Source organism: Micrasema longulum, unplaced genomic scaffold (assembly GCF_059751315.1).
Source record: "Micrasema longulum isolate JH-2025_06_02 unplaced genomic scaffold, ASM5975131v1 h1tg002578l, whole genome shotgun sequence".
In the NCBI taxonomy this organism is placed as follows: domain Eukaryota; kingdom Metazoa; phylum Arthropoda; class Insecta; order Trichoptera; family Brachycentridae; genus Micrasema; species Micrasema longulum.
The window spans coordinates 316482-342723 of NW_028279716.1; the positions used below are offsets into that span (position 1 = coordinate 316482).

Sequence of the window (26242 nt, forward strand, 5' to 3'; positions counted from 1 at the left end):
AGTTATCGTTCGTAAATTGTTGAAACACTACTTATTTTAAACAAATGTCACAAAATGATAGAACAGTTATCGTCACTTTAAAACAAATATTACTTTAGTATTTAACGCCATTTACGCATCAGCAAATCACATTTAATTAATTTGTATATTTTTACTAAAGTTAACTTAAGTCCTTGGAAATTTAAATAATTGTGCCAAACAACACAATTAAGAAAGGGTGGAAAACGTTTTGTTACATTTGATAAATGAAAAGTGCATGTGATGACAATTATAGATAATTAAAAATCTCTTACAAGTTTTTAAAGCAGATACTAGGTGTTTTCCTTTTTGTTTTTTTTTCTTTCTGCTTTCAAAGAAAATGATGAATTTTTTAAAAGGTGTTTTACAAAAGTGAAAATGATTATAGATTGTGTTCTTTTAGTTGCTTAGTTTTATCTGTGATTAATTTTGTTTATTTGTTCCTAACTATCGCAGTTATTTTAATATTTGATTTTTATTTCATAACGTTAATTTTTGTTATATTTTTTTGTTTAGTATTGTTAAGTGTTGTATGCAACAAGGAAGTTCAGTGTTACGAAAAATTGGATGCAAAAAAGTTTTCTTACATGCGCTAAAAATTAAAGCATTTAATCAAACGGCGAAGTTTATCTTTAATGAATGAAGACATTAAAAATGAACTGCTTTAAATGAATTATTCTAAAAATTAAAGATTGTCATTAGTGTTAGACAATTTTATTATTTTACAAGAACACTACTACAGTTTCGGGAGAGCACTCTTCCCATCGACGGGTGATAAAAAAAGGTTCTATATCACCCGTCGATGAGATAAGTGCTCTCCTGAAACTGTAGTAGGATTCTTGTAAAAAAGTAAAATTGTTTTAAATTAATAACAAAGTTTTATCTTCATAATAATATACAATGAAGTGTAACGAAGTGAATGGCGATTCAATCGATAATATAACTTTGAATGACGTCACAAGTTCTTCTAAATCAACCGATAATAAAGTGTTGTCAAATTGTTTAAATTTCTTTATTGATGTTTTTTTTTCTTTTCTTATCTTGATTTTATTGAAAAGTACAAAATATTTCTCTTATCAATTTTTTTTATCAGTATGTATTTATATGTATATTTATATTAGTTACCTAAGTAGTAGTTTTAAATAATAATACATGTAATTTAAAAAAGAAAAATCTTCGTTTAGTGTTATTCAAAATTGTTTTATTTTTTTAAAAATTAATATGTGTTGCTTTCTTACTTTTTTTAAATCTTTTTTTTTACAGGTTCATAATATTTCTATGACCAAATATTTAATATTTCAAGTATTTTTATAACTTGTGATATAATTTTTAAGTTGTGCATCTTTTTTTTTATTTTGACTCCTTAATTTGTAAATAACTGTTTAGTAATAATTTGTTTTAAATACTATATTTTACGTACATGTATGTATTTTATTATATGCAACTTATATGTAAAAGGCACTAAGTGCCGTTTATTTCAATAAAATAAAAATAAAATATTTCCGGTTTCCGGAAAGCCAACCCACCAACCAGGACAACTCACTGAAGAGAACTAGTGGCGTTGTGCGCGGAGTAATAAAAAAATATATAAAACTTATAAAATTCGTAGCGATGATAATACGAAATACGATTCATAATTGAATTTTTTTTTTAGCGTAGTTTGTATTAATATATTATTTTTTAAAAACCACTGAACTTCAATATGTTATAACTCCAACTTACTATAGAATCACCGGTCTCAAATTGTTACTTATGGTAGCTAGGACCATCCAAATATCCTTAGAAGCGCAGAGTTATATCTGTTATCTTTGGACATATGGTACACAGTACACATATATTAGTTTTGAAAAACGCAAAAAGTACCACACAAATAATTTCAATCTCATACTCTTTCTGAAACAAAACTGATTGGTTCAGTTTTGGGGTGCGGAAAACGGGAATACGAGACATAGATTTAAGTTAGGCATAATCGGTCTGATGTGCAGTTTTCCTTTTCGCACTGTATCGGGACGGCAACTGCGAGAGAATGACAGAAAAACATTGTTCAAATACCGTTTCATTGTTTTGCTCTCTCTATATCCTCTCAAAGGGTTAAATGCAGCCCGATACGTCGGCAAGAACTAGGTACGAACGACTCACAGTACAATAACCCTTCAATACCCCCAGTATCTGAAAGGCGGTGAAAATATAAATCTAATCTAAAAAAATCTCAAGTCTACAAAAACGTAGAAATAACATTGACTCTATATTAATGTTTAATTGACTGAATGGCTTATTGATGTACCATCGTTACTGGAACAAGTGGCATTTAATGTTCCAATCCGCCGGTTGCGAAATAATAATTTGCTGTTCCTCGATCAACACAGCACAAACTATGGCTTGCATGCACCAATATCTCGATTGTGTCGTATTGTAAACTCGAGACAAGATCTGGACTTTTTTGGTGTAAGTCTTTATAGATTTAAAAAATCACTAAGATAGACCGGATCTTGTCTTGAGGTAGTATTTTTTTTTGTCCTGGCTTTAATTTTATTTAGTTGTATTTTATTTTATTAGTGCCTGTATTTATTATAAGAAATTGAATTTACCATCGTTAGAATGGACTGCATAAGTCCGTCAAATAAATAAATAAATGAATAATCTAATAGTAATCTAAAAAATTTTTTTTTAGAACGGAAAATGTCTAATTTTCAAAGAGACCCATTGCACCAAGGTTGTGTTTGAAAAGTTAACTTGGTGCTCTATGAGTTAATAAATTATTTACGTGTTCAGTGATCGGAAAAAGTGCGTGTTTTTGTGAAAAAACCTATGGAAAGTGAGATTTATAATTGGATAAAATAACAAAATAACTAAGATGGCATCAGCAGCAAGGATCCTTCGAAGTTTATTTTTAACAAAACGCAGAAGGTTAGTACTACGAGTATTTATACTTATAAATTATATTTTAGTTACATAAAACTTTTAAGTATATTTTTTAACTGAAAGACCTTTAAAAAATACTGTTTTTATTTTTTTTATTTTTACTATTGCGCGATAAAAAAAAATATTCGTTTTAAAATGGCAAAATCGTATGATATCCTAATTTTGCGTTCGTTATACCGGACTACAGCCTTAACGTCCCATTGTGATACGGGCCCTAGTAAAATGAACAAATAAGGAAATAAAATAGGATTTTATATAATCAGAAACGAATTTTTATCCTACGTTAAAGTATGTTTTTAAATAATTTGATTTAAATGAAGCTATTTGTTGCACTTGCCTATTGCTTCTTGTATATTACATAACGTTAATTATTATGAAATACATACTTCTAATGATTTCCTTGTATAAATTGATGAATGTGTCAAGTTTGTTTTAATTAATTTATTATCATACTGGAAACGTTTATTTTCGCTATTTGCAGTTAATTATACTTAAATATTACAGAGTAAATAAATAATATTCTCAAATGAGATGTGCATGTAGTTAAGTGATCCATAATATAGTAATATTGAATGTCTTTATAATCTTGTATTGCATGTCGAGTTATTTTCGAAACACGAGAACTTTAGTTAAGACAATCTGTAGATAATTTTCTATTTATTTAGATTTTCTATGAATTATACACACAGTCTACCTTATCATTGTATTTAACCTTGAGGTCCTCGTGTACACAATAAATGCTGACAAGTAGTCAACAAGTCACTTCATCTAAGATTTTTTATATTTTTGAATAAAACATAATATGTAACATACCTTAGAGAATAAAACACGGTAGTCCACTTTTAGTCATTTTGAAGTTAAATGCAGAAATTATCGTAATAAGCTATTTTGTACGTAAAAAAAACAGCTAACTTTCGTCATAAAAATACTTTTTTTAGTTGAAATAAAAATCGAAAATCTACTTTGTTCTAATGCAAAAACCATTAGTAGTTCCAAATATGTCATTTAAATATGTACGGTACTTAATTTAAAAAAAAAATATTTGAAAATTACATCGAATGTTATTTATATCATTTATTGAAATTATCTCGTTCGGTTCAAAAGTTACGAAGTTACGACTTTGATGAAATCGTACCATAACAAAATTTTGTGTCCTGAACATTTCGTTCAATGACTACAGTGCTTTATATTTTAAGGTACAGATTGTTATACTCCGAGGAGTTAAAAAAAAACTAATTTAGGACGGTACATAAAAAAGAATTATTTATGGCAATACTCAGTATAAATTGATCACTATGTTAGTTATAAAATATAGTTTAAAAAACATCAAAACGTAATTAATCACACACAGAGCTAGAAAAATAAAGAAAAACTTGTTTTTAACAACACTATTAGTTTGAATGGGAATAAACCTTAGGACAAATTTACATAGAAAAAAAACTAGTTTTGAGTAGAGAATGTGATTTTTTCTCATAGATTTAGATACACATTATAAAATTTGAAATAAACCCATTTTTATTTTTATTTAAAAAAATCGTTTTTTGTATATTTGCTCTTCATTTATAGAAACTATGGTACATTAAATAAGTTTTGATTTTTCGCCTCGTCGCGTAATGGTCAGCGCGTTTGCCTACCATGCAATAGGTTTCGGGTTCGATTCCCGACATGGTTGACATGAAATATTTAAAACGGTGTTTTTTCACTGGAATATTTCGCAGTCCCTGGGCTGGAACCTAAAACATAAGACTGATCATCGTACATTGATGTAGATTTTTTAAGTGTTGAACTTTGAGATTAATTTGAGTTTTCGTTTTTGAGTTTATCGGCAGTTTATTATTTAGGGAGCGGCCAAAGTTTTCTGCAGACTTTTCTTCTAGATTTTTTTCACGTCGCGACGGGCACGGCGGTTTACTTACTGTTCCGGGATTCAAATATACATAATAAAATAAATATTGAGGATACGTTTATAAAACTACGAAGTCGGAAAGTTTAACAGTTGTTAAGGTCTTCAATCGAAATGTCTTGACCTTTTTTACCGTTTAGTCATTTTATTATTCGATGTACCCCATTTTTAAGTTTTGGAGTAATGTGATGGAATGACGTTTCTTCATTTCCCTAATTTCTCACCCCTCTTCCTTATTCGGTGGAGTTTCGTTTTAGTTCATTAAATTATTTTTTTCAAATTTTTTTCTGGTGTACAAGTCTGAGTGTGGCATAAATTTACTTGGTATCCAACGCATATACGTACAAACGTTTTTTATTGTTCCAATTATAGTGTTTGTTTTATAACATCTTTAATAATTTATTATTTGTGTATTGTGCAAATGAAATATTGATAATAAAATGAAATAATGTATTAAAGGCAACAAAAAGTACGCTGTGAGACCCAAAGGGCATTTCGTTCTCAAAATCGTTCTCCATTTATAAAATCTTTCTGGAATATATTATCAAGTCTAATCTAACCTATCTGTTACCAGCGGGAGTGTCCCATGGAGGCGGGCGTCCAGTACTGAGGTTGGCAGCCCAGGAGTCAGTTATCATCATCAGCTAGGGGAGCAACCCCTGTTGTACCGCACTATAGGAAATTCTCTTCAAGGAGCTGCCCATCGATGGCCGGAGCGATTTTGGATCAAGGACTGTGAGAGAGGGGAAAATTTCACCTTTCCTCAAGTCTTAGAGCAGGTTACATGAAATTGAAAATTAAAAAAAATTAATTATTTAGCTTTTTGTCCATACGTATTTGTACATTGGCGGGCTTATTACCAAATGGCCAGTTCTTCCAAACAACCAACAATATAAATCATTATTGATATTATTTATATTTCAAAACGCAGGTTTGCAAGAAATAAAATAAAAAACACAATAAAATAACAAAAATGGAACAAGCAATACGTGTATGTAAATGAAAGAATTGATCTGTAACTTTTACAACCTCGTATCTATAAAAGTACTTTTTTTACAGGAGACATTGAAAACTCCACGACTTGCTTTACATTAAAAAAAAAACTGTTGATGTGGAATGAAAGTTCCGCTAAAAATTCATCTAGGTAATTCGATAATTTTATTTATTTCATTGCTTAAAGTTTTTTAAAACGTTGTTAATTTAGATATGAGAATGCATCCCTGAAAATAATCATTTTGTTCCCCCAGATACGAGGTTGTATAAGCAGATAAATATGTAAAGAATATAGACATATAATAAATTAAAATATTTTAAAAGAATGGAAAGAAAATATAATGATAGTAAATAATACAAATCATAATAAAACTGAAGGTATGATATCACTAATTTCTTCTTCTTCTTGCGGTGCCTTACCAGGTTCCCACGACGTTGGCAATCACTACACTGAAAGCATTTTGGTCCTGCGCTACTCTGAGGCCAGGACAACTGCTTGTTAGAATTACTCACTATAGTGATTCCTTGGAAAAGATGACCAGAGTGGTTTCCAGTTGCATTCTTTGGTGAATTTTTCTGTCAGGATTACCTTCTCTTAGCTGGTTGGTTCTGGTTTGGAGGCGCCAGAAACCCGCTTTTCATCCTCTCGTTATCTGCTGTAATCACACTGTTATGAGTTACATGTCACACTATCAAAGTTTGTTTTCTATTGGATACCATATTTTTCACTCAAATATTTTAAACCTCTCATATCTGTTACGCATTCATAGATCACTTTTTTAAAACCAGGTTTGATTGAATCAAACGACAAATCCGAGTATTTCTTAAAAAAACTATGATCGACTTGAATTGAATATCTCCTATCTTGAGGTACGAGAATACGCGAATCTGAAATGCTATGGATTTAGGAAACGAGAATATTTAAATACGAATAATAAAAAAACTACCATAAGTTTTTATACAAGAGTATTCGTACCTTGTGAGGAATAGAAAATAAAATAAATCCAGTTATAAATTTAAAAATCGAAAAAAAGCACGCGAAACATCGATTCTAGTCTTTAATGAAAAAAGTAACAACAAAAGAGGAATATAGGAGAGATTATTGGAGAGAAAACAATTTTCTTTAAGAGTGATTTAAACAGAGATACTGAGAAACATCTTTGATAGTGGATGGGAGATGATTCCACAGCCGAGTCGCATGGACACTATACGAGTCAGAGAATAAGAACGGAAACGGTAAACCATGAATTGAAAAGAGTTGGAATTTACCCACACCCTGTTGACACATTGATTACTAATCTAATGTTAAGACCGCCAAAGATTGTTCATTAGTTGTGATGATTTTTTGTAAAATTGCGTTTTTCATTCCACATCATTTGTATTCTGCAACATATCATTTTGCTCTAATATTTTTTTCATAGTATATTTCCATATACTGAGAAAATAATGTAGTTTATTTATAAAACAAAATAAATATAGTATATTTATGTATATTATAATGTTTCATGGTCCCTGTACTGGCACCTGCGTTAGACTGATCATCTTACCTTCATGTAACAAGAAATGATCAAGATAAGCTGCGATCGATGTACCTCATCGATGTACTCATTTATTAGATATCATGTGTTGTAAAAAAAAATAAAAAAATATGGTGAAATAATTGGCTGCACTATTTAAACTTTTTAGTGAAATGTTTGCATGTTTCAAGTGATAGGTGTATAGGGCACTGCATTGGTATACCAATCGCAGCGTGTCTTGATAAAAAAAACTGAACTTATAATTTATTTAATATTTGAATACGCATTTATTGTTTTATCCCTTTATTCCTGAAAATTTTATATCTCTAAAAACATATCGATATTTTAGGGAAATATGGATGAATTAAATAAAGTTATTTATTTTATTTTGATAAAATTGAGTTCAGATTAAAATGTCAACATTTTGATATTTTAAGAGAAACAGATAACTTTAAAAAATATACATATATTACAGATGTCATGACCTGTCCAGAGCTAGTTCATGTAATCACATTTCACATGTGTAACATATAGTGTTGATTTTCGTAAATATTACACAGTATGTAAAGTGGTCTCTTAATCTTGCCAGTGATAGATCACAAGCCGTTTATGTCTAGACCAGACATCCATTTTTCCTTTAAAAAAGGTTTAACATTTCTGTGAATACATAATTCATTCTACAAGGTAGGCTGATCGTTTGGCTGCGGGATTGGTGCAAATAGGTCTCCGGCCTGGTGACCGCCTTGGAATATGTGGAACTAATTCTGCGAGGTGGATCATCACCATGATGGCTGCTGCACGAGCTGGACTGGTCATGGTAAAGTATATTCTTATTGATAGATTCTAGGGTAAAGTATTTTGGGAAACACTAAAAGTCTCCAGGACCCGTATTAAAATGCAACGGCTGAGTTATTTTAAATTGTCTAAGTTTTTGTCATTCTGATTCAGGTATTTGTGTATTTGAGAAGTATCTGCACTAGGGACGGAAAGTCTGAGAAAAGTATTGAAAGGAGGGTGAGTGCCGGGAACGGGACGAACGGTGTACTAAAATCAACCTTGGCAAATAAATGATTGTCGCCGAAGGCAAAATCATCAGTTGATAATGGAGTTCCGGTGGAGATCCTGAGATCCTTATGTATGGGAGCGAAGTATGCAGTTGGAAAAACAAGGATAAAAGTGAACTAAATGCTGTCGAAATGCGATTTCTCAAGCAAATGTACGGCAAAACTATATATGAAAGGTGCACAAATGTCGGGATACGTGCGTTTTTTAAGTCTTTTATCGCAACGTATTGGTTTTTATAGTACTTAGTTCTACACTGCTATATTTTCTGTTCCTGGACCGGCAACAGAAAGGTAAAACTAATCCCTTTGCCATTCATGCAACAAAAATGATAAAGATATGTTGCAGTTGGAATTTTAATTTAATTTAATTTGAACGTAAGTCAAATATATCAATAAATGCAGTCCCGATCCAACGAGTTTTTGTCTGCGCCAAAGCACTCACAACACAGCACTCACAACACCCCACAACATTATACTATTATAGAAACGTCTAATGTGTTGAGCCACTGTTCACAGTTACACAAGCATGTTAAGCAAGCTAAACAAAGAATATAATTCATCATAAAAACGACAGAATAGCCTTCAACACACTTTACCACTCCAAAATACGACACAACAATGTAGTTCTACCATCTCGACAGACCAGACCTCAACACAACACACAAAAACAGTCTAATTTGATCTTCATTAATAAACAATAGTGACTCTGTTTGTTGCGTATAAGTTTTAGGAATGTTGTTGAAAGTTATGAAATTAGTCATCCAACCAGCAATGAAAATTTAAAAGTAAATTCATCAATTCAAATAATACTAGACTAGATCTAGACTCCCATATTCCCTTCTCAAAAATGTTTTCCCTCTTTGTTACAACAAATTTAAATATGAACAACTCCCTAGGGGGAAACCCAGCCAGTCTGCAAGCATTTGGACATACTCAAACATTGTTAAATTAACTACCTGGTAAAAGAAGAAGTATAAAAAAATGGAAAATGTTTTTAGGCGTTGCCTAGTAGGTAAATTGATTCAGCCAGAATCTCAACCATACGATAAATGTTTCAGCTCTTTTACTTTACAAAAGTCAACAGATGGAAGAGTTGAGGAAATGTGGATGTTCAAACATAGGCAGAATGGTGAATGTTACACAGTGTGTAAAGTGGCAACTTAAACCAGCCAATGACATGTCATAAGCCATGTAAATGCCTAGACTCCCATATTCTCTTCTCAAAAATGTTTTCCCTCTCTGTTGAAATAAATTTAAATAATGTACATTTACTTTACCATGCCATGGGGATTCGAACGACCGGCCCGCGATTAAAGTGAACGCTTAGTGGCGTCAGCCACTGTTTCTCAATATTTTTTCCGTATTTTAATTTTATGAGAATGTCATATTTTTTCACAATAAATCAATTAAAATAACATTTTATTTTTATTTAAATAAAGTTTACATAGTAATGAAAGCACTTTCATAAATGTATTTTTCAATTTGTTGAATCATCTGATAACGTCACATAATGTTTCATACGTAGGTCGCCATCAATCCAGTTTATACGCAGAGAGAGTTAGAGTACTGCTTGAAGAAAGTTGGTGTGAGATGTTTAGTGATGCCACGCCGGTTCAAGAAACAAGAATATTACAATATGATGGTAGCTCTCGTCCCGGAGCTGAAAACCACCAGCCCAGAAGAACTGCACAGCCACAACCTTCCTGATTTGAAGTCCTTGGTCATTTTGGACGATGAAAAACTGCCGTAAGTAAAACGTATAAGTTCACGTCAATCACCTCGTTCATTAGTTAAACATCTTTAAAATAAGAAAATTAAATAATATTTTTCATATATATAACATAAGTTGTGTGTGTTCTTTATCCGAATTTAAAAATGAGCACCAAAAGTAAAACATGGTGGCCTCCGCGGTGTAGTGGCCAAGACGCTTGACTCACACACGGAAGGTTCCGGGTTCGATTCTCGGTGAGAATACAAAAACAAATGTGAAGAGCCTGGGTGTTCTGTGATTTAATTAACCACTGTAATTGGGCCTGTTGTAGCGCAAAAAAAAATTCAAAGGTGATACGTTATTCGAAAGAAAATTTTCTGTTCTACTAGATATTGTGATTACTATTATGTTACATACAGTTATTATTATATTTGATTACAAGCCTTCATAATGTTTCTCTTTGCCTTCTTAATATTTTTTTTTTCAAAAAAAATAAAAAAATTAGTAAAAAATGTATTCTCTTTCATTAATTTACGGCAAATGAGTTAATCGAGTATTTTGCTTGATTATTTTACAAAAAAATAGTCAATAATTTATAGCATCTGTACCATCCACTGCGCAAATATCACGAGTAGTTTGGCAACTTTATTTCCTCGATTGAACGCGAATAGAAGAAGGTGTAGAAGAAGGTGTAGAAAATGCCCACTTTCGTGTACGCGACATACTATTTTGAAGGCTTGTAATCAATTAAAATAATATGTTTAACGTAAAAGCAAACATAATATCTTATAAAGAAGAAGATTTTCTTTCGAATGCCGAATGACCTTTTCAATTTTTTTAAACTTTTGTTAACACCTAATACATACATGAGGGCTCGCAAAGCATGAGACCGTATCATTTTAAGTATTCCTAATGGCTCTAACTTTAGGAATCCAAAAATGTTTCAAATTGACTTGTTAAAAAACAATGTACAGTTTTACCCGTTTTTATGAATGTGCAGATTATACATTACGCTATTAAAAGCGCGGTGATTGTCATTTTTGACATTTGTAGCCTTATTCTGTAACTATAATATATAAGTCATAAATACTTATCGCATCATACATGGTTAAAATAGTAAAAGTATGAAAAAAATAAAAATATGACAAAATGCCGAACGCTCTCAAAATGGAACGAAAGGTCTGTTGATGCTTGTCAATAAGTCCGGATTCTTTTGAATGAGTTTTCTGTGGTTTCCTCTTCTTAAAGCAAATGCGGAGAATTTCCTTCACAAGGCCACAGCCGATTATCCCACCAGGGCTGGTATTCTAAACGAAATTATAGCGTGGTATAGCGCGTTTTTACGTACTAAATACGCATTATAGCGCGCTGTAAACGCGTTCGGAATACCAGCCCAGATCTTTACACAAAAGTCAGAGTAATTAGAAGGGACATACCTTTTACAGTTAATATAAGCCGTGTACATAATCAGCAAGGCAAAAAATTAGCAACTCATGTATTAAAAATAATAAAAAATTATTAAGGCCAAACATGTCGCATTTTCGTAGGGACATATTTATTAATAATTTAATTTTCAAAGTTATGTATTAAAATATTTCTTCACGATATTGATTTTGAAAACACAATTAATTTTCCTAAATCTATTTAATATTTATTTTTCTCGGTATTTCCTAGTAATACAATTGATGTTGACGTTTCAGAGGAACTTTTACATTTTCGGAAATTATGTTAATGGCTACTCCAGCGTCCATACAAGGAATAGCACATCTTCAAGAGTCCATTCAACCTGATGATGGCTGTAACATACAATTTACCTCGGGAACTACAGGTACATTTAGTCATGAAAATGAAGATTCCATAAGTTTACAAAGAAAAATCCTAACATACATTCAGTGTCTTAAATGTATTTTTCAAAGCACCCGTACCATCGACATATACACACCAGTAGCGAGCAGTAATTTATTTTATAGGTAATCTACAAAAAATGTTAATTCATTTGTACCTACATATAAGTACTTAATAATATATAAAAAAATATATTTATAAATGGCTATTTTTCCCGTGGTTCTGTGCAAATCAACTCATCCAACAATTATTATTAACTTTGCGATATATGTAGCTTTATTTTACACTATTTTATTGCAACATTTGTCGAAAATTTTATTAAAAAATACCACAATGACATTCAGCAGATATTTCCATTGTGATTGAAATGTCAACACTGAGCACTGGCTGATTCCCTTTAAAATGAATAATGCCAAAAACGGTTACTTCGAACACCACATGTCCGATGTGATACATAATATGTCGACGGTATACTATCAAAGAAAAATAGTATTTCAGAAATAATGTTTGAAATACTAGTTTCCAAATAGAGAATCTTTAAATAATATTTGTAATTGCAAAGGTGTTTTCGTATTGAAAAGACGCGATTAGGTTAAAGATGAAAAATTAAGTGTACTTTTTTGTATGGAGAAATAAGCTGGAGTAATCGGCTAGTTTCACCGTTCACTGAGAACGGGTTGAGCGCACTTTATAGTTTTTTTTGTAGAATAAACGGTGGTGGTGATTTATAATAATTAATATTTTATTTATTTATTTTCCCATAAACATAGTATAAAACATTATTATTGAAAGTAAAATATAATGATAAGCTGTACATAGTCGCTTATTTGGACGATTCGCCCGTGATAAATACACATAGACATGCCTTGAGTCCTAAAAATGATGACTCTTAACTCATGCCCAACGCGTATTTAGTAGTTTCTTCAACCGCCAGGCAGATGTGACGTTCAGAATCGAATGCAAAATGCCTGCTTGTGTCATGAAAGCGTGTAAAAATTTTTCCCATAAACATTGTTAAAAGAATTGTGTAACTTATCATCGGTAAATATTTTTTCATGAGTGATTAACAAAGCTTAAATAATTAATATTCAAATATAAATATCATTTTTGTAAACGTCAAACTATGCCAGCGGTGCAATTGCGTATCTCTCCTCACTTACAGAGCCACACTGATAGGAATACATTTTTTTTAAAAAGTGAGTTAATATTATTTTTGCATTCCCAAAATCCAGTGAAAACAAATAAATGGGTCGAAATTATCAGGAATTTGAGGAAATAATCTGATTGGGATCCACCAAAAACGACAGTTGATAAATAAAAACTTTTTACGTAGCATCGTCAATTGCAGCTCTGGTGTAAATGAACAAACTGAGTAACTATGGATACGTTTTTGTGTCACTATTTTTTAAAAATATTTTACTCTATTGGGCGCGTATGTGTATTAACATGTCAATGACTCATACATTCAAAGTCTTCAAAAGCGACGTATTTTTCAACGTACATTCAATGTCCTCCCTAAAGGGATATCTTTTTCAAAGTGCGTTCAATGTTTGCGAAAAGTATGTATTTTTCAACCTAAATTCAGTGTTGAAATTTATTGCGACAGAGAAGGAAAATATTTTTGAGAGTAAAATATTGAAGTCTGGGCGTTTTGCTTGGGTAAAAATTATTTCGCTCTTTTTTGCAATAAATTTCCAGGAAGTGGAATCCAGCTTTGTCTTTAAATATTTAGACATAGTCAAAATATTGCATTAAATGTCCTCAAAAATTATGTAATTCTTTTACGTACATATGTCTTATAAAATAATGCTTTTCAATCGATTTATTACATAATTGGTTATTTCCAGGAAAACCAAAAGCTGCTCTTTTATCCCACTTCAACTACGTCAACAATAGCTTTCTTGTAGGAAAGAGAAACGAACTATCAGAAAAGCATCATACGATCTGTACTCAGGTTTTGATTTAATTTTGATATTTTTATTTATTTTATTTTATTTATTTATTTTATTTTATTTGGTAAATCAACAGTTCTACGTACATATTTTTAGTAAACAAACAAATATAGTGTATAAACTCAGAACTAATAACAGATTTCCACATAGTATACAAAGTTAGTAAAGAAAATATATTACATATCAAATAAATACATACAATTTATACACTTAAAAATATTATTTTCATGTACTGAATAATCAAAGATTTTTTAAATATTTATTTTAAGAACATTAAGTTACTGTAAATTGGGCGGAATAAGGACAAGAATGCTTGAAGAGAGGATAAGGAGGGGAGGGGAGATGTACATATTTATTATTATAATGTCTACTAAGTTACATAATACATTTTTAGTGTAAATTTTAAATCTGACAGAGTGATGTTTGTGTAATCTGTATTTTTAAATTTTGTATTGTACATTGAAAAAGTCCTACGAAAAAAAGCAATTTGATGTTTTACTTATTGGTATATGAAACAGGTGGTACCGTCTACAAATCCTGGCTGGCAGATGTATTGTTATTAAACCAAGCAGCTCTGTACAGTCAACCATTCCTGTCATAATTTTGTAAAGCAGTAGTTGGTCCGCACACACTCTGCGTTATTGTAGAGAAATGATTCTATGGAAGGTGAAGGCAGTGAGAGTAGATACATAAGAAATACCGGTTTTTTTATTTAAGGTACTTTATAAATTTGTTTTGAATATTTTCTATTCTACTTATATATATGGCATACTGGGGGTTCCATATCTGAGAGGCGTATTCCAAATGGCTTCTGACAAATGTATAATTTAATGAAATTAGGGCCTTTGGATTATTAAAGTGTTTACTCATTCGAATTATGAAACCTAACATGCTCAATGTTTTGGAGGTAATTTTATTAATATGCGATTCAAAAAGTAGTTTTGAGTCTAAAACAATCCCAAGATCTTAATTTCGTGCTTTCTCACTATATTACTAAAAGAAAAACAATTCAAGACATACATACAATTAAACAAGCATCAAAATTAGATGCATGCACGCGGCGGACAATGATCAATTATCATAAAAACATAATTTTATTAATTTATGCTTAATTGTTTTTCGTTGGTCATTCAAATGAACCAAATATTTTTTTGTACCAGGTGCCATTGTTTCACGCTTATGGGTTAGTCATAGTGACGTTGGCAAGTCTTCAGCATGGAGCGACTATGGTCCTTCCCTCTACAGGATACAACCCCGAGGAGACGATCAAGGCTAGCATTAGAGAGAAGTTAGTACAGTCCATTCAAATCTTTAATAAACTTTGCTTATGTGGGCGCGACAGAAGGTTTTCAAATAAACTATTTTAGTGTACCTAATTATACAAACGAAATGTGTATGTTTAATTGGACCACCAATAGGCACTAACAAGTTGACATATACATACGTATTAAACATTAAAATGCAGTGTATCAAAGTGCAGTGAAATATTCTAGTATATTTAGTAAAAATATTTAAATTTATTTCAACAGAGAGGGAAATTTTTTTGAGAAGGGAATATGGAAGTCTAGGCATTTACAGGGCTGATGACCTGTCATTGGCTGGTTTAAGTGGCCACTTTACACACTGTGTAACATTCACCATTCTGCCTATGTTTGAACATCCACATTTCCTCAACTCTTCCATCTGTTGACTTTTGTGAAGTAAAAGAGCTGAAACCTTTATCACGTGGGTGAGATTCATCCGGCTGAACCAAATCACCTACTAGGCAACGCCTGAAAACAATTTTTCATTTTTTATACTTCTTCTTTTACCAGGTAGTAATTCAACAATGTTTGATTATGTCCAAATGCTTGCAGACTGGCTGGATTTCCTCCCTAGGGAGTTGTTCATATTTAAATTTATTTCAACAGAGAGGGAAAAATTTTTGAGACGGGAATATGATTTTTCCCTCTCTGTTGAAATAAATTTAAATATGAACAACTCCCTAGGGAGAAAATCCAGCCAGTCTGCAAGCATTTGGACATAATCAAACATTGTTTAATAAAAATACTTTAATAATTTGATTGCAAGTGTACTAATAACATAGTAATAGGAACGTAAATAAGTTCTCATTATTTCCCGACACATGCTGTTATCTTTGCCTTTTTACATCGGGCAATCTACAGCCAACTTCATCGTGAAGCTCCAACCAATAGGCTTGAAAGTATATGATATTCCACCGAAGTGCAAACAGCATGTCGAATTCCGTCCCAAAAAGAGTATTTTAAAAGAATTTTACTGAATAACTTTTTTTATTTCAAATCTGTATCCGAAGCACATCGAATTTTCGTAGAGACTTACAGTTACCACGTGTGTCAGAAGTCGGAACATCTTAAAACATCATCATCATCATCTCTGCTCTACACCATGATCAGCTGGGCGTAGTGTATTATTAGCTCCTCAAACACAACGAAACTATCACGGGAGATCGCTATCGACTACAATTGATGAGTTTGAGCTGAGCATTGAAGAAACAACGGCCGAAATACGAGGAGAGACACTACAAAATAACTTTGCAGCATGACAACGCTCGGCCACATGTTGCAAGGCCAGGCAAAACACACCTGAAAACTCTTGAATTGGAAGTCCTAAACTTTTGCTGGATTCACCAGACATTGCTCCTTCCGATTACCACTTGTTCCAATCGATGATTAATGGTCGGCTGAATAGCACTTCTAGTTTTATAAAGATGCCAAAAAAAAAGCTAGATTTATAGATAACACCAAAAGATGAGTCGTTCTTTCGATATGGTATTCGAATGCTGCTAGAAAGATGGTTGAGGGTATTCGCCAGCGATGGACAATACTTTCTATGACATGTTAAATAAAGCATTAATTTTCACAAAAAAACAACGTGAACTTATTCGAGTCCCCGATATTATGAAAATGGCGGCCTAGGAAAAGATAAATGACGATGGAAGTAATTGAAGTTTGGAGACGTTTGTTATAAATTATAAGTTTATAATTTGTATTATAGAAATAAAGAACGAATGACACATGAATCCAGAAATTTGTAATGACAAATTGGGAATGATAAAATTGGTGAATTAGTATCAATCGTCCTTTGCTTGTATAATAAACTACACTGAACTTCCACAAATAATTTTCGCTAACAAACTTGCATATTTCAAAATATTCTTGGACAATATTAAAATAAAAAAAAGATTGAAATATTTGATGAACGTAGTTTATAGCTGAATGCACTCGCAATTCGCGTTTTATAACGTCATCTTTATTCCCATCCCGGCTTAGCACAAATGAGCGAAACGACAACATAAGTATTGTACAAACTTTGCAGTTTGTTGTTCGACGATATTGTTCATTATTCCTTCAATGCCTTGGGATTGTAAGTAAGGGCTGTTTTTCACCGTAACGTGTTAGAAGAAGATTGGTGTATATTCGTTTGGTTTTCGATATAGGTACGTAATAATAAATGTGTCAATCCAGGAATTAAATTAAAGGCAAAAGGACTTACGTTTTCCTTCCTTTGGCACTTGTTCTAAGATAGCACTCGATCGTTTTATTGGCAATTCTAATTATTTAATTTATCCGGGCAGGTCATCTTATATTGATTTGGAAGATGCGGTTATGATGTTACAAGAAGTACTGATGATTTCTTGACTTGCCGCCGAGTAAGAAAGTGACGTCAGGGACTGAAGAGATCAAAAAAAGGGCCACCGGATTTCAAAGGATAGGATGATTTGACACTTGAATCAAAATACACACGAATCTGAAACTGATGTAATCATCATTCCAACCATATCAAAGCGCATAAAAAGCGCTTATAATCCAAAATCTACATTAGAATTAGTTCAATATTACGGATTTAAAAATTAAAATACGAAAGATGTTTGTTTTTCTGTAAAAATTTTTACCTTACCACGCCATTTTGATTGTTTGGCCCCATTTAAGTCATTATAATTTATTTGTTTATATATACACCCAATGGGCATTTTTAAAGACATGTTTATACAATTATAGTTGATAAAGTTTATAATTAAGTTTATAAAATTATTATAAAGAAAAGTAGAAAGACACAATGGTATAGGTAGTAGACTTTGTGGGAGTGGAAGCGGGAGAGGGGTGGTTATAATTGAATGTTGAACAACATCGCTCTGGATATTGATCTGTTCCACGTATCCGAAGGGGTTTTCCGGAGCAGGATTCTTCTACTACTTTGACATGAGTCTCTTCCGTGTATTTTTTTTCTTTTTATAATATGTACGTATTGAACGTATTTTTGTAATGTATATGTTATATTTAAAAGTAAATTAATTAAATAAATGAATTTGATTCAGTGATCGTTTGAAAGAAGACAACTTGTTATCGAAGAAATCAAGACTGGTATGTGGTATGTGAAATCTGGGCATAGGGGAATAAAAAACATATTTAGTTTTATGTTAAACGGTATGAAAGAGTATGTTTTGTCTGAGGTTTCTAGTTGGGATATATATTTTTTTAAAATACGGTTCATTTTTTCATTCATTTTGTTATGTTTAATCAAAAAATCTAATTATTATTTGCAGGTGTACAATTTTGACTGGAACTCCAACGATGTACGTAGATTTACTCACTAAAAAGCAAGAAATGGGTGTTACGTTACAATCTTCAGAGCTAGCCATAACTGGCGGGTCTCCATGTTCTCCTCAGCTTTTCAACCGGATCAAAAGTTCACTAGGAGTTTCCAAAGTAAAGGTAAAGGAAAAAAATATCGCCGTTTTCATAACCTTGAAAGTAGGAAAAGACAAATGAAATATGTTGCCCTTTAACCGCATATTATGTATATTGAATTAACTTATACATATAATTATCATTTATTCTGATAATTATTTGAATTTTTCATCGATCTGTTTGTCTATTTATTTATTTAGGTATATCTCGAGATAGTGAAATTATAATCTTGAATTGCACCTAAATGCACAAATAGATAATTTTTAAAGACAACCCTTTTATTAGTGCACGTGATAAAAAATGTCACCAAGATCGAAAACATTACAGTTGTAGGTTTGATAATACCATTTAATAATAAATTTGATAGTTTAAAAATAATATTTTAGTAAACTAATGTGTACCTATCTGAAAATTAAATAAATATAAATATAATAAGGTTCTGATAAACCTCCAGAAAAATCTAGAAAAGTCTGATGACATTACACCATATCCTTAAATTTATATTTCTTCTGAATGGCTGAACCGGTTTTGATGAAATTTTTAGGATGTGTTTGAGTAGGTCCCCGTGTGGTTTAGATTCAAAATTGGCACTGCAATCTGCATCTTTGAGCCACAGCAAATCACACAATAATGAAACGAAAAGATTTAAATGTCAAACTCAATGTCACTTAGTATACTAGATACTCCACCCTGATGCTGCAAAAAACTAAAAAAATAAATACAATCTTCGGTCAAAGAGGATTGGCTTACTACTCGGTTAAAGTGTACACTTACATTATCCATAAGGACAATTAGTAAAGCTAGGGTTTCCTAGGACAGCGGTGCCCGTATTTTAACGGCCGTAGTGAACGGTGATGCGGTGGACAGCCGTTGTAACAGTGACTAGAGTGTGGTTTCCTAGGAAAACGGTGTTATTAACACCATTTAACTCTGTTTCCCTAGGAAACCACTCAGCCGTTGTAACAGTGACTAGAGTGTGGTTTCCTAGGAAAACGGAGTTATTAACACCATTTAACTCTGTTTCCCTAGGAAACCACTCAGCCGTTGTAACAGTGACTAGAGTGTGGTTTCCTAGGAAAACGGTGTTATTAACACCATTTAACTCTGTTTCCCTAGGAAACCAATCTCTAGTCGACGTTACGACGGCTGTCCACCGCATCACCGTTCACTACGGCCGTTAAGATGCGGGCACCGCTGTCCTAGGAAACCCTAGCTTAAGTTCTCACAATATAAAATTGCTATTAAGAAATAGATAGTGGAGGTGGGTTGCGCACGGATCGATGAGTGGATCAAACCAAATAGGTAAAATGTGTGTACTGTTTATGAAATTTGTTCTATTGGTCTATATAAATTGGTTATGTTTTTTATGATTATTTTAGTTTTTTATTGTTTATTATGTTAATGATAATTAGGTTAATTAGATTAATCACTTAGTTATTATTATGTTAACTTTGTTAAATAGCTAATCTTAGGTATGTTTCACATTTTGTAAAATGTTTCCCTCGGCACGGGACACCCTAGTGAGGGAAAATTATTCTGTATAAAAAAAGAATACAAACAATGTAAAAGTATGAATAAATAAATACAGTTTATCGAAAATTCGAATATCGAAAAAACGTTTGCTGAACCTGCTAATAGCAGGCAAGCCAACGTTCGGGCAGGACAACGTCTGTCGGGTCCGCTAGTAATATAATAGTATTAAATCCGTTAAATATAGGTATTTTTGTATAGCATTCCAAGTGTTATTCTTATAAATTGTGCACCCTAAAGTTAAAAAATACCATCACTACACTGACATTAGTTTGAAAGCTTTAAGACACATAATTTGCAATTTATGATTGTATGTAAATACATATGTTTCACCTAGGGTTGGTAACCCTCTAGGAAATAGGATAGATTTTTTAAAACCCTATTGCTGTAGGATGATTACTATTTGTTGCAAAAGTTCGTGAAGTTGTAGCGAGCGAAACAAATGGGGTAGATTTAAATTGTGAAAATGAATGTCAGATAGGAATAAAATGTAGCATTCATTTGTCGATCCCAATGAAGAGGGTCAGTGCTACGGGAAATCGGATACAAAAAATGTTTTCAAACACGTGGTAAAAATTAGAGCATTCAATTGTATTGCCACAGAATTAAGAATAGTCCTGAAACCGCATACGCACATTAAACAGAAGGCAACCAAACTACTCATAAATAAGTAGGTTTACGTTTTGACCCATTAGTTTCTTTGTAGACGTCTCTCAGTGCGCAACTCCTGATTTGAATTGAACTATGCCGTGTGTGTCCTTTTAAAGTGTAGAAATACTGCTAGGATCTTAAAGAAATAGGATGCAATGACATTTCATGTGTAATTAGCAAATGAATGTGTATGTAACAAATGCATTACTTAAAAATTTAATTATTTTTCCATCTGTTAGATTGTCAAAGAAACAAAATGATTTTTTTATTCTGTTTCGTTTCGGATTTTTAGTTGATTGGGTTGGTTATTCTAGTCACACCCCGTGTGGATTTCTGCATCTTATCACCCCCTTGTAAGATTTTAGTCGTTTATTCCTTTCGGAGTAATTAATATTAACCCAATTTAATTACTTGACATTTTTGTTGTATTTATTTTGCAGTCAGTGTTCGGAATGACAGAAATAACAGCAGTCTGCTTTCAGTCCTTATTTGAAGAGACAGAAGAACAGGTGACACAAACTGTCGGACATGTTCAAGAACATACTGAGGTTCAGGTAAACCCGATTAGTTTGATTTTATCAATCATTTCATTGAAATATTGGGATGGTACTGTGTTGTAAACATAGGTGGAAACAGAGCGACCAGGACAGAGAAATATGAAAAAATTTGGAAGATCAGTTGAGAGAAATAGGCTGATAATGTTTCAGACATTTCTTAAAAGAGGTCAGGGAAAATGCTTTTTTTCACATGAAAAGGTATCTCATTCCAAAGTCTGGGACCTTGAACAGAAAATTAATTGCTGAAAAATGATGTGCTTTGTTGAGGAATGGAAAGCGTTTTCTGCTGATTCATTATAGGGGGAACGAGAGAATTTTATCTATCTATCTATCTTTATTTATTTTTATATTATTTTTACCGAACTTTTTTGATCAAAACATTAATATTTTTAGTTGTTTATATTGTTATTATATGTACTTGTAAATGTATGTTTTCATATTTATTGTAACTTTAAAAGTTTCGCTAAGAATGTTTACATATTCAAAATAGTATTGGGGATATCATATTATAATTTTATAAATTTATATAGAAGTATTACGCCCTTGAGGCGATTATCACAAAAATAGCGCTGTATAAATTATCCAACTATTTATATTCTGTGTTTGATTTTTCTTTTACAATACCACGGCAAACCAATGATATTTTTAAAAACTCTGTTTTATAGAACGCGAAATTTAGAGATTTGCTTTAAAGTAGAAAATTTCTATACACAAGACATAACAACGCAACGGTATGGTTATGCAATTTATTAAATGCATTTTGAAATACAGATTAAAGAAGTCTGTTTTGCCAGGTGATCGATTCTAACGGGAAAGTGGTGCCATTTGGAGTACCAGGAGAGCTGTGTGTTCGGGGATACTGTAATATGCTTGGTTACTGGAATGATATAGCCAAGACAGAAGAGATGATTGGACCAGATAACTGGCTTAGAACGGGGTGAGGTTTCTCAATGTTTTTATAATTATTTTTAAATAACACTAACCCTGATGATGGACGCTGAATTGCGATCCTAAACGTGGGAAAATAGTTTGAATGACACACGGCATAATAACCCAGAAAAACTCATTGTGCAAGGTTTAACCGAAGGCATAAATATAATGAAATACCCAAATACACTGAAATCATAATCACAAAAATAAAATTAAATAAATTTTTATTTATTCTTTAAGAGATCAATTCGTTCTCCAAGAAGATGGATATGGTAGAGTGGTGGGGAGACTAAAGGACATGATCATTAGAGGTGGAGAGAATGTGTTTCCTAAAGAGATAGAAGATTTTCTAACCACTCATCCAGACATAGTGGAAGCTCAAGTAAGCATTGTTTTCATATTTTGTGCTTTTCTCAATTACATTTTTTAAAAACAATTTTTATTTAACAAATAATAAACTCAACTTTTTTTAATTGAGAAAAAATGAAATTCAACATACAGAATGAATGGAAAAATCGATTTAAAAAAAATAAAAAATACTCCACGTTCGTCTATGAACAAAAGTTGACGAAAGAGATTGACCAAAAATCCATACGAATATTATAAATGCAGAAGTGTGTTTGTCTGTTTGTTGGTATTTCCTTCACGTCGCGACCAATTGACGTGATTTTTTTGCACAAGGATAGCTGGAGAGATGAAAAGAGAAATAGGCTGCTTACTTTTATTTATTTGTTTTATTTTATTTATTATGGTTCACAAACAATAAGCAATACATACGACATTGTTATAATAATCACAATTTGTTATGTTTAGATATTGTTCATCAATTTTAGGTGTACACAACATGCTCAAATAAGTATATAAAAGAAAAAAATGATTAAATACTATTAGTATTATGAAAGTTATTACAATAAATTATACTAACAGGTTTTTTCAAATCATCTTACCTAACTGACATATGGAACAATTTGGTTTTATAAATTGCGTTACAGTTTTTGTTTAATTATTTAATGTATCGTTCAAGATATGAATTTCAGCATTACTTTCTACATAATTCATCATCATCATTCCCTTTCCGCACCTAATGGTGCATAGGGCATTGCATTGGTACATCGATCGTAGCGAATCTTGATCATTTTTGTTACATGAAGGTAAGGTGATCAGTCTTATGCTTCAGGTACCAGTCTATAGAGTATGAAATATTCTAGTGTAAAAACACATTTTTAAATAATATTTCAAATCAACCATGTTGGGAATCGAGCCCGAGGCCTCTAGCATGGTAGGCAAATGCGCTGACCATTACACCACGAGGCCGACTTAAGTATTATTACATAATTATTTTATCTTAAAATACATCATATTTAGTGAAATAATTTCCATATTCCCTTCTCATCGATGTTTTCCCTCTCTGTTGCAACAAATTAAAAAATAATTATGATTCTATTTTATGTCAATTGCTATGATACTTTATGTACTTTTTAACTGCATATAAGAGCCCTCAAGGCTTTCATAAAATAAATAAATACGTAATAACGGTTCAAAAATTATAAATGACTAGCTGACCCGACAGACGTTGTCCTGTCCGAATGTTGGCTTTCCTTGGAAAAAGACTTTTTATTGATAAGTTGGTACCTAGGTACTTGTTTGTGATCGAATTCCATAACTAAAAATTGTTAATATTCAAATATTAAATTTAAGTAGGTACCTAGGTACTTGTTTATGGTTAAATTCCTAAACATAAAATATTTTTTTTTTCAAATATGGCATTCTTTTTGCAAACGTCAAACTCTGGTCTTCTTATTTACAGAGGGGTACGAGGGGTATTATGTACGAATACGATTTTTGAAATTGTATTAAATTTAATATTATTTTAGTAGTAACAAAAATCCAGTAAAAATAAATAAATGGGTTATAATAAATTTAAGGAAATAATCTGATTAATATCCACAAAAAACAAATGCTGTTTGTAAACATTCAAAAACAAACTTTTTTTATACACAAAAAACAAAATCTTTCAATTTTTTTGTGAATGCATTCTCCTCGAATGCAACCCTGGTAGATCGATGAATAAAACATTTATGCTCTTTACTTATTTTTACACATTAGATTGAATATTTCAATATCTACGAACACGCACAGCGCAAAGATCTACATTTCTCTGAAAACCGTACGTAAATTGGTTAAACCGTTTAGAAGAAGTTCAGTGACATCACACATACAGAGGAATTATATGTGTAAAGATAGTGGAATGAAGAATACATATTTTTATTGTTATAATTAAATTGCAGTTCTACTAAGAAATGGCAGAAGAAAAACTCGGTTATATGAAACAATTTTCGTATACGTCTGAAGTTGTTTAATTTATCATTTACCCAGTAACTTGTGAGTTCATAATTCCTAGAATTTTATATTGACCTTTAAAAAGTTCTCATTAATTCCTCAGGTGTTCGGAGTAAAAGATGACCGACTCGGTGAAGAAATCTGCGCATGCGTGAAGCTGGCGGGTGAAGTCACTCTGAACATTAGCCAGCTCAAAATGTTTTGCCAAGGAAATATCTCCCCCTTCAAAATTCCAAGACTTCTGAGGATTGTGGAGGACTTTCCCAAAACCGCATCGGGAAAGATACAGAAGTTCGAATTAAAGAAAATGGTGGAAACTGGAAAGTTATAAGATAAAAATACTAAGAAATAAAAATAAAAATACTAAGACGGCCTCTGTGGTGTAGTGGTCAAGACGCTTGACTCACGCAAGGAAGGTTCCGGGTTCGATTCCCGGTGAGAACACAAAAATCAAAATGTGATTTCTCTTAAGCCTAGGTGTTCTGTGATGTAATTCACCACTGTAATTGGGCTTCCTGGCCTGTTGTGGTGTAAAAAAAAAAAAAAAAGAAATAGAACTAAAAGGGAATGGTAATAAAAATAGAATATTTAAGTCCTTTGCACTCAAAAGTATAGTGACAAATGAAGATACTCAGTTCCACCTGTTTTTTTTCAAAATCAACAATTATCTGTACGGTGTAATAGTTCTGAAATTATTTTATTAAAAAAATAAAAATTGTTAGAAATTTAAAACAAGATTCACAAATAAGTTTTCCAATCATAAAAGCTCGTTTGAATGTTAAAGTTTAAAAATCCACAAACTTCTTAGAATAGTAGTAGAAAAAGGTTACATCACTTGTAAAAGATAATGGTGGTTTTAAAAATTGAAAAACTGTAAATAAAGTATATAATACTAAAAAAGTATAAAATATTTTTTTCTTAATAAATGCGTACCAGTATAAACACAAAAAGTATTTTTATTAAGAGGACATTTACAAGGACGATATTTTATTTATTTATTTATTTATTTATTCACACTCTTTATCAACATACAATTCCATATTCACTTTGCCCAGCTAACAAGGGCACATACCCCGTTCCAAGCTAGGCAATTACATTTTTATATATTATAATAGTTAACAAATTAATATAGAGCACAGACAAACAAAATATAAACTAATTCGGATACACATTTTGATTCATATACATACAGACATACACATATATACACACATGTATATATAAATATACACATATATACACATGTACATACACACACACGTACATACACCCATGCGCATACACATACATACATTCATAAAAACATAGACAATTTATTTATGCGAAACTTCATGGTTGTCATCTATAAATATATATTTTTTTAATTATTCATTATTTTTTATATTTTATTTTTGACATCCAGTAAGGTTCTCCAATCCGTGGCATGCATCAAATTTTCTGACTCCCTACGACCAATGTCATGAAAGAGCGAGGTCAACACCTTCCGTAACTTGACAACACTCCCGTCTTTCCACGATTCTGGCAAAAGGTTATGGACCTTTTTGCCGACGTTATAGTGTTGTCTCGATGCCAATACATTAATTACATGACAGAAAAAAGC

The 26242-nt window shown here is 31.8% G+C and overlaps 1 protein-coding gene across 7 annotated transcripts; it reads left to right on the forward strand.

Moving 5' to 3' along the window:
- Positions 1-25357, forward strand: Acsf2 (Acyl-CoA synthetase family member 2). Of its 7 annotated transcripts, none has more exons than XM_088240725.1 (13): positions 1-217; positions 2690-2925; positions 5418-5622; positions 8042-8170; positions 9943-10163; positions 11829-11956; positions 13821-13927; positions 15086-15213; positions 18490-18658; positions 21256-21369; positions 22167-22309; positions 22543-22684; positions 24746-25357. In XM_088240725.1, exons 2-13 carry the CDS (start codon positions 2873-2875, stop codon positions 24971-24973), a joined length of 1767 nt encoding a protein of 588 aa, XP_088096851.1. In that variant the 5' UTR covers positions 1-217; positions 2690-2872; the 3' UTR covers positions 24974-25357. The 7 variants fall into 7 exon arrangements, 6 of the variants coding, with proteins under 6 accessions (XP_088096851.1, XP_088096850.1, XP_088096848.1 ...); XM_088240724.1 differs by having other exon boundaries at positions 1-143; XM_088240722.1 differs by having other exon boundaries at positions 22-315.
- Positions 25358-26242: the final 885 nt, after the last annotated feature.

Bases quoted from the DNA above. Each gene is read 5' to 3' on its own strand.
- Acsf2 (XM_088240725.1), top strand. From the start codon at position 2,873: ATGGCATCAGCAGCAAGGATCCTTCGAAGTTTATTTTTAACAAAACGC. The intron at 10,164-11,828 runs GTAAGTAAAACG...TTGACGTTTCAG, and splicing joins TTGGACGATGAAAAACTGCC to AGGAACTTTTACATTTTCGG. The intron at 13,928-15,085 runs GTTTTGATTTAA...TTTTTGTACCAG, and splicing joins ATCATACGATCTGTACTCAG to GTGCCATTGTTTCACGCTTA.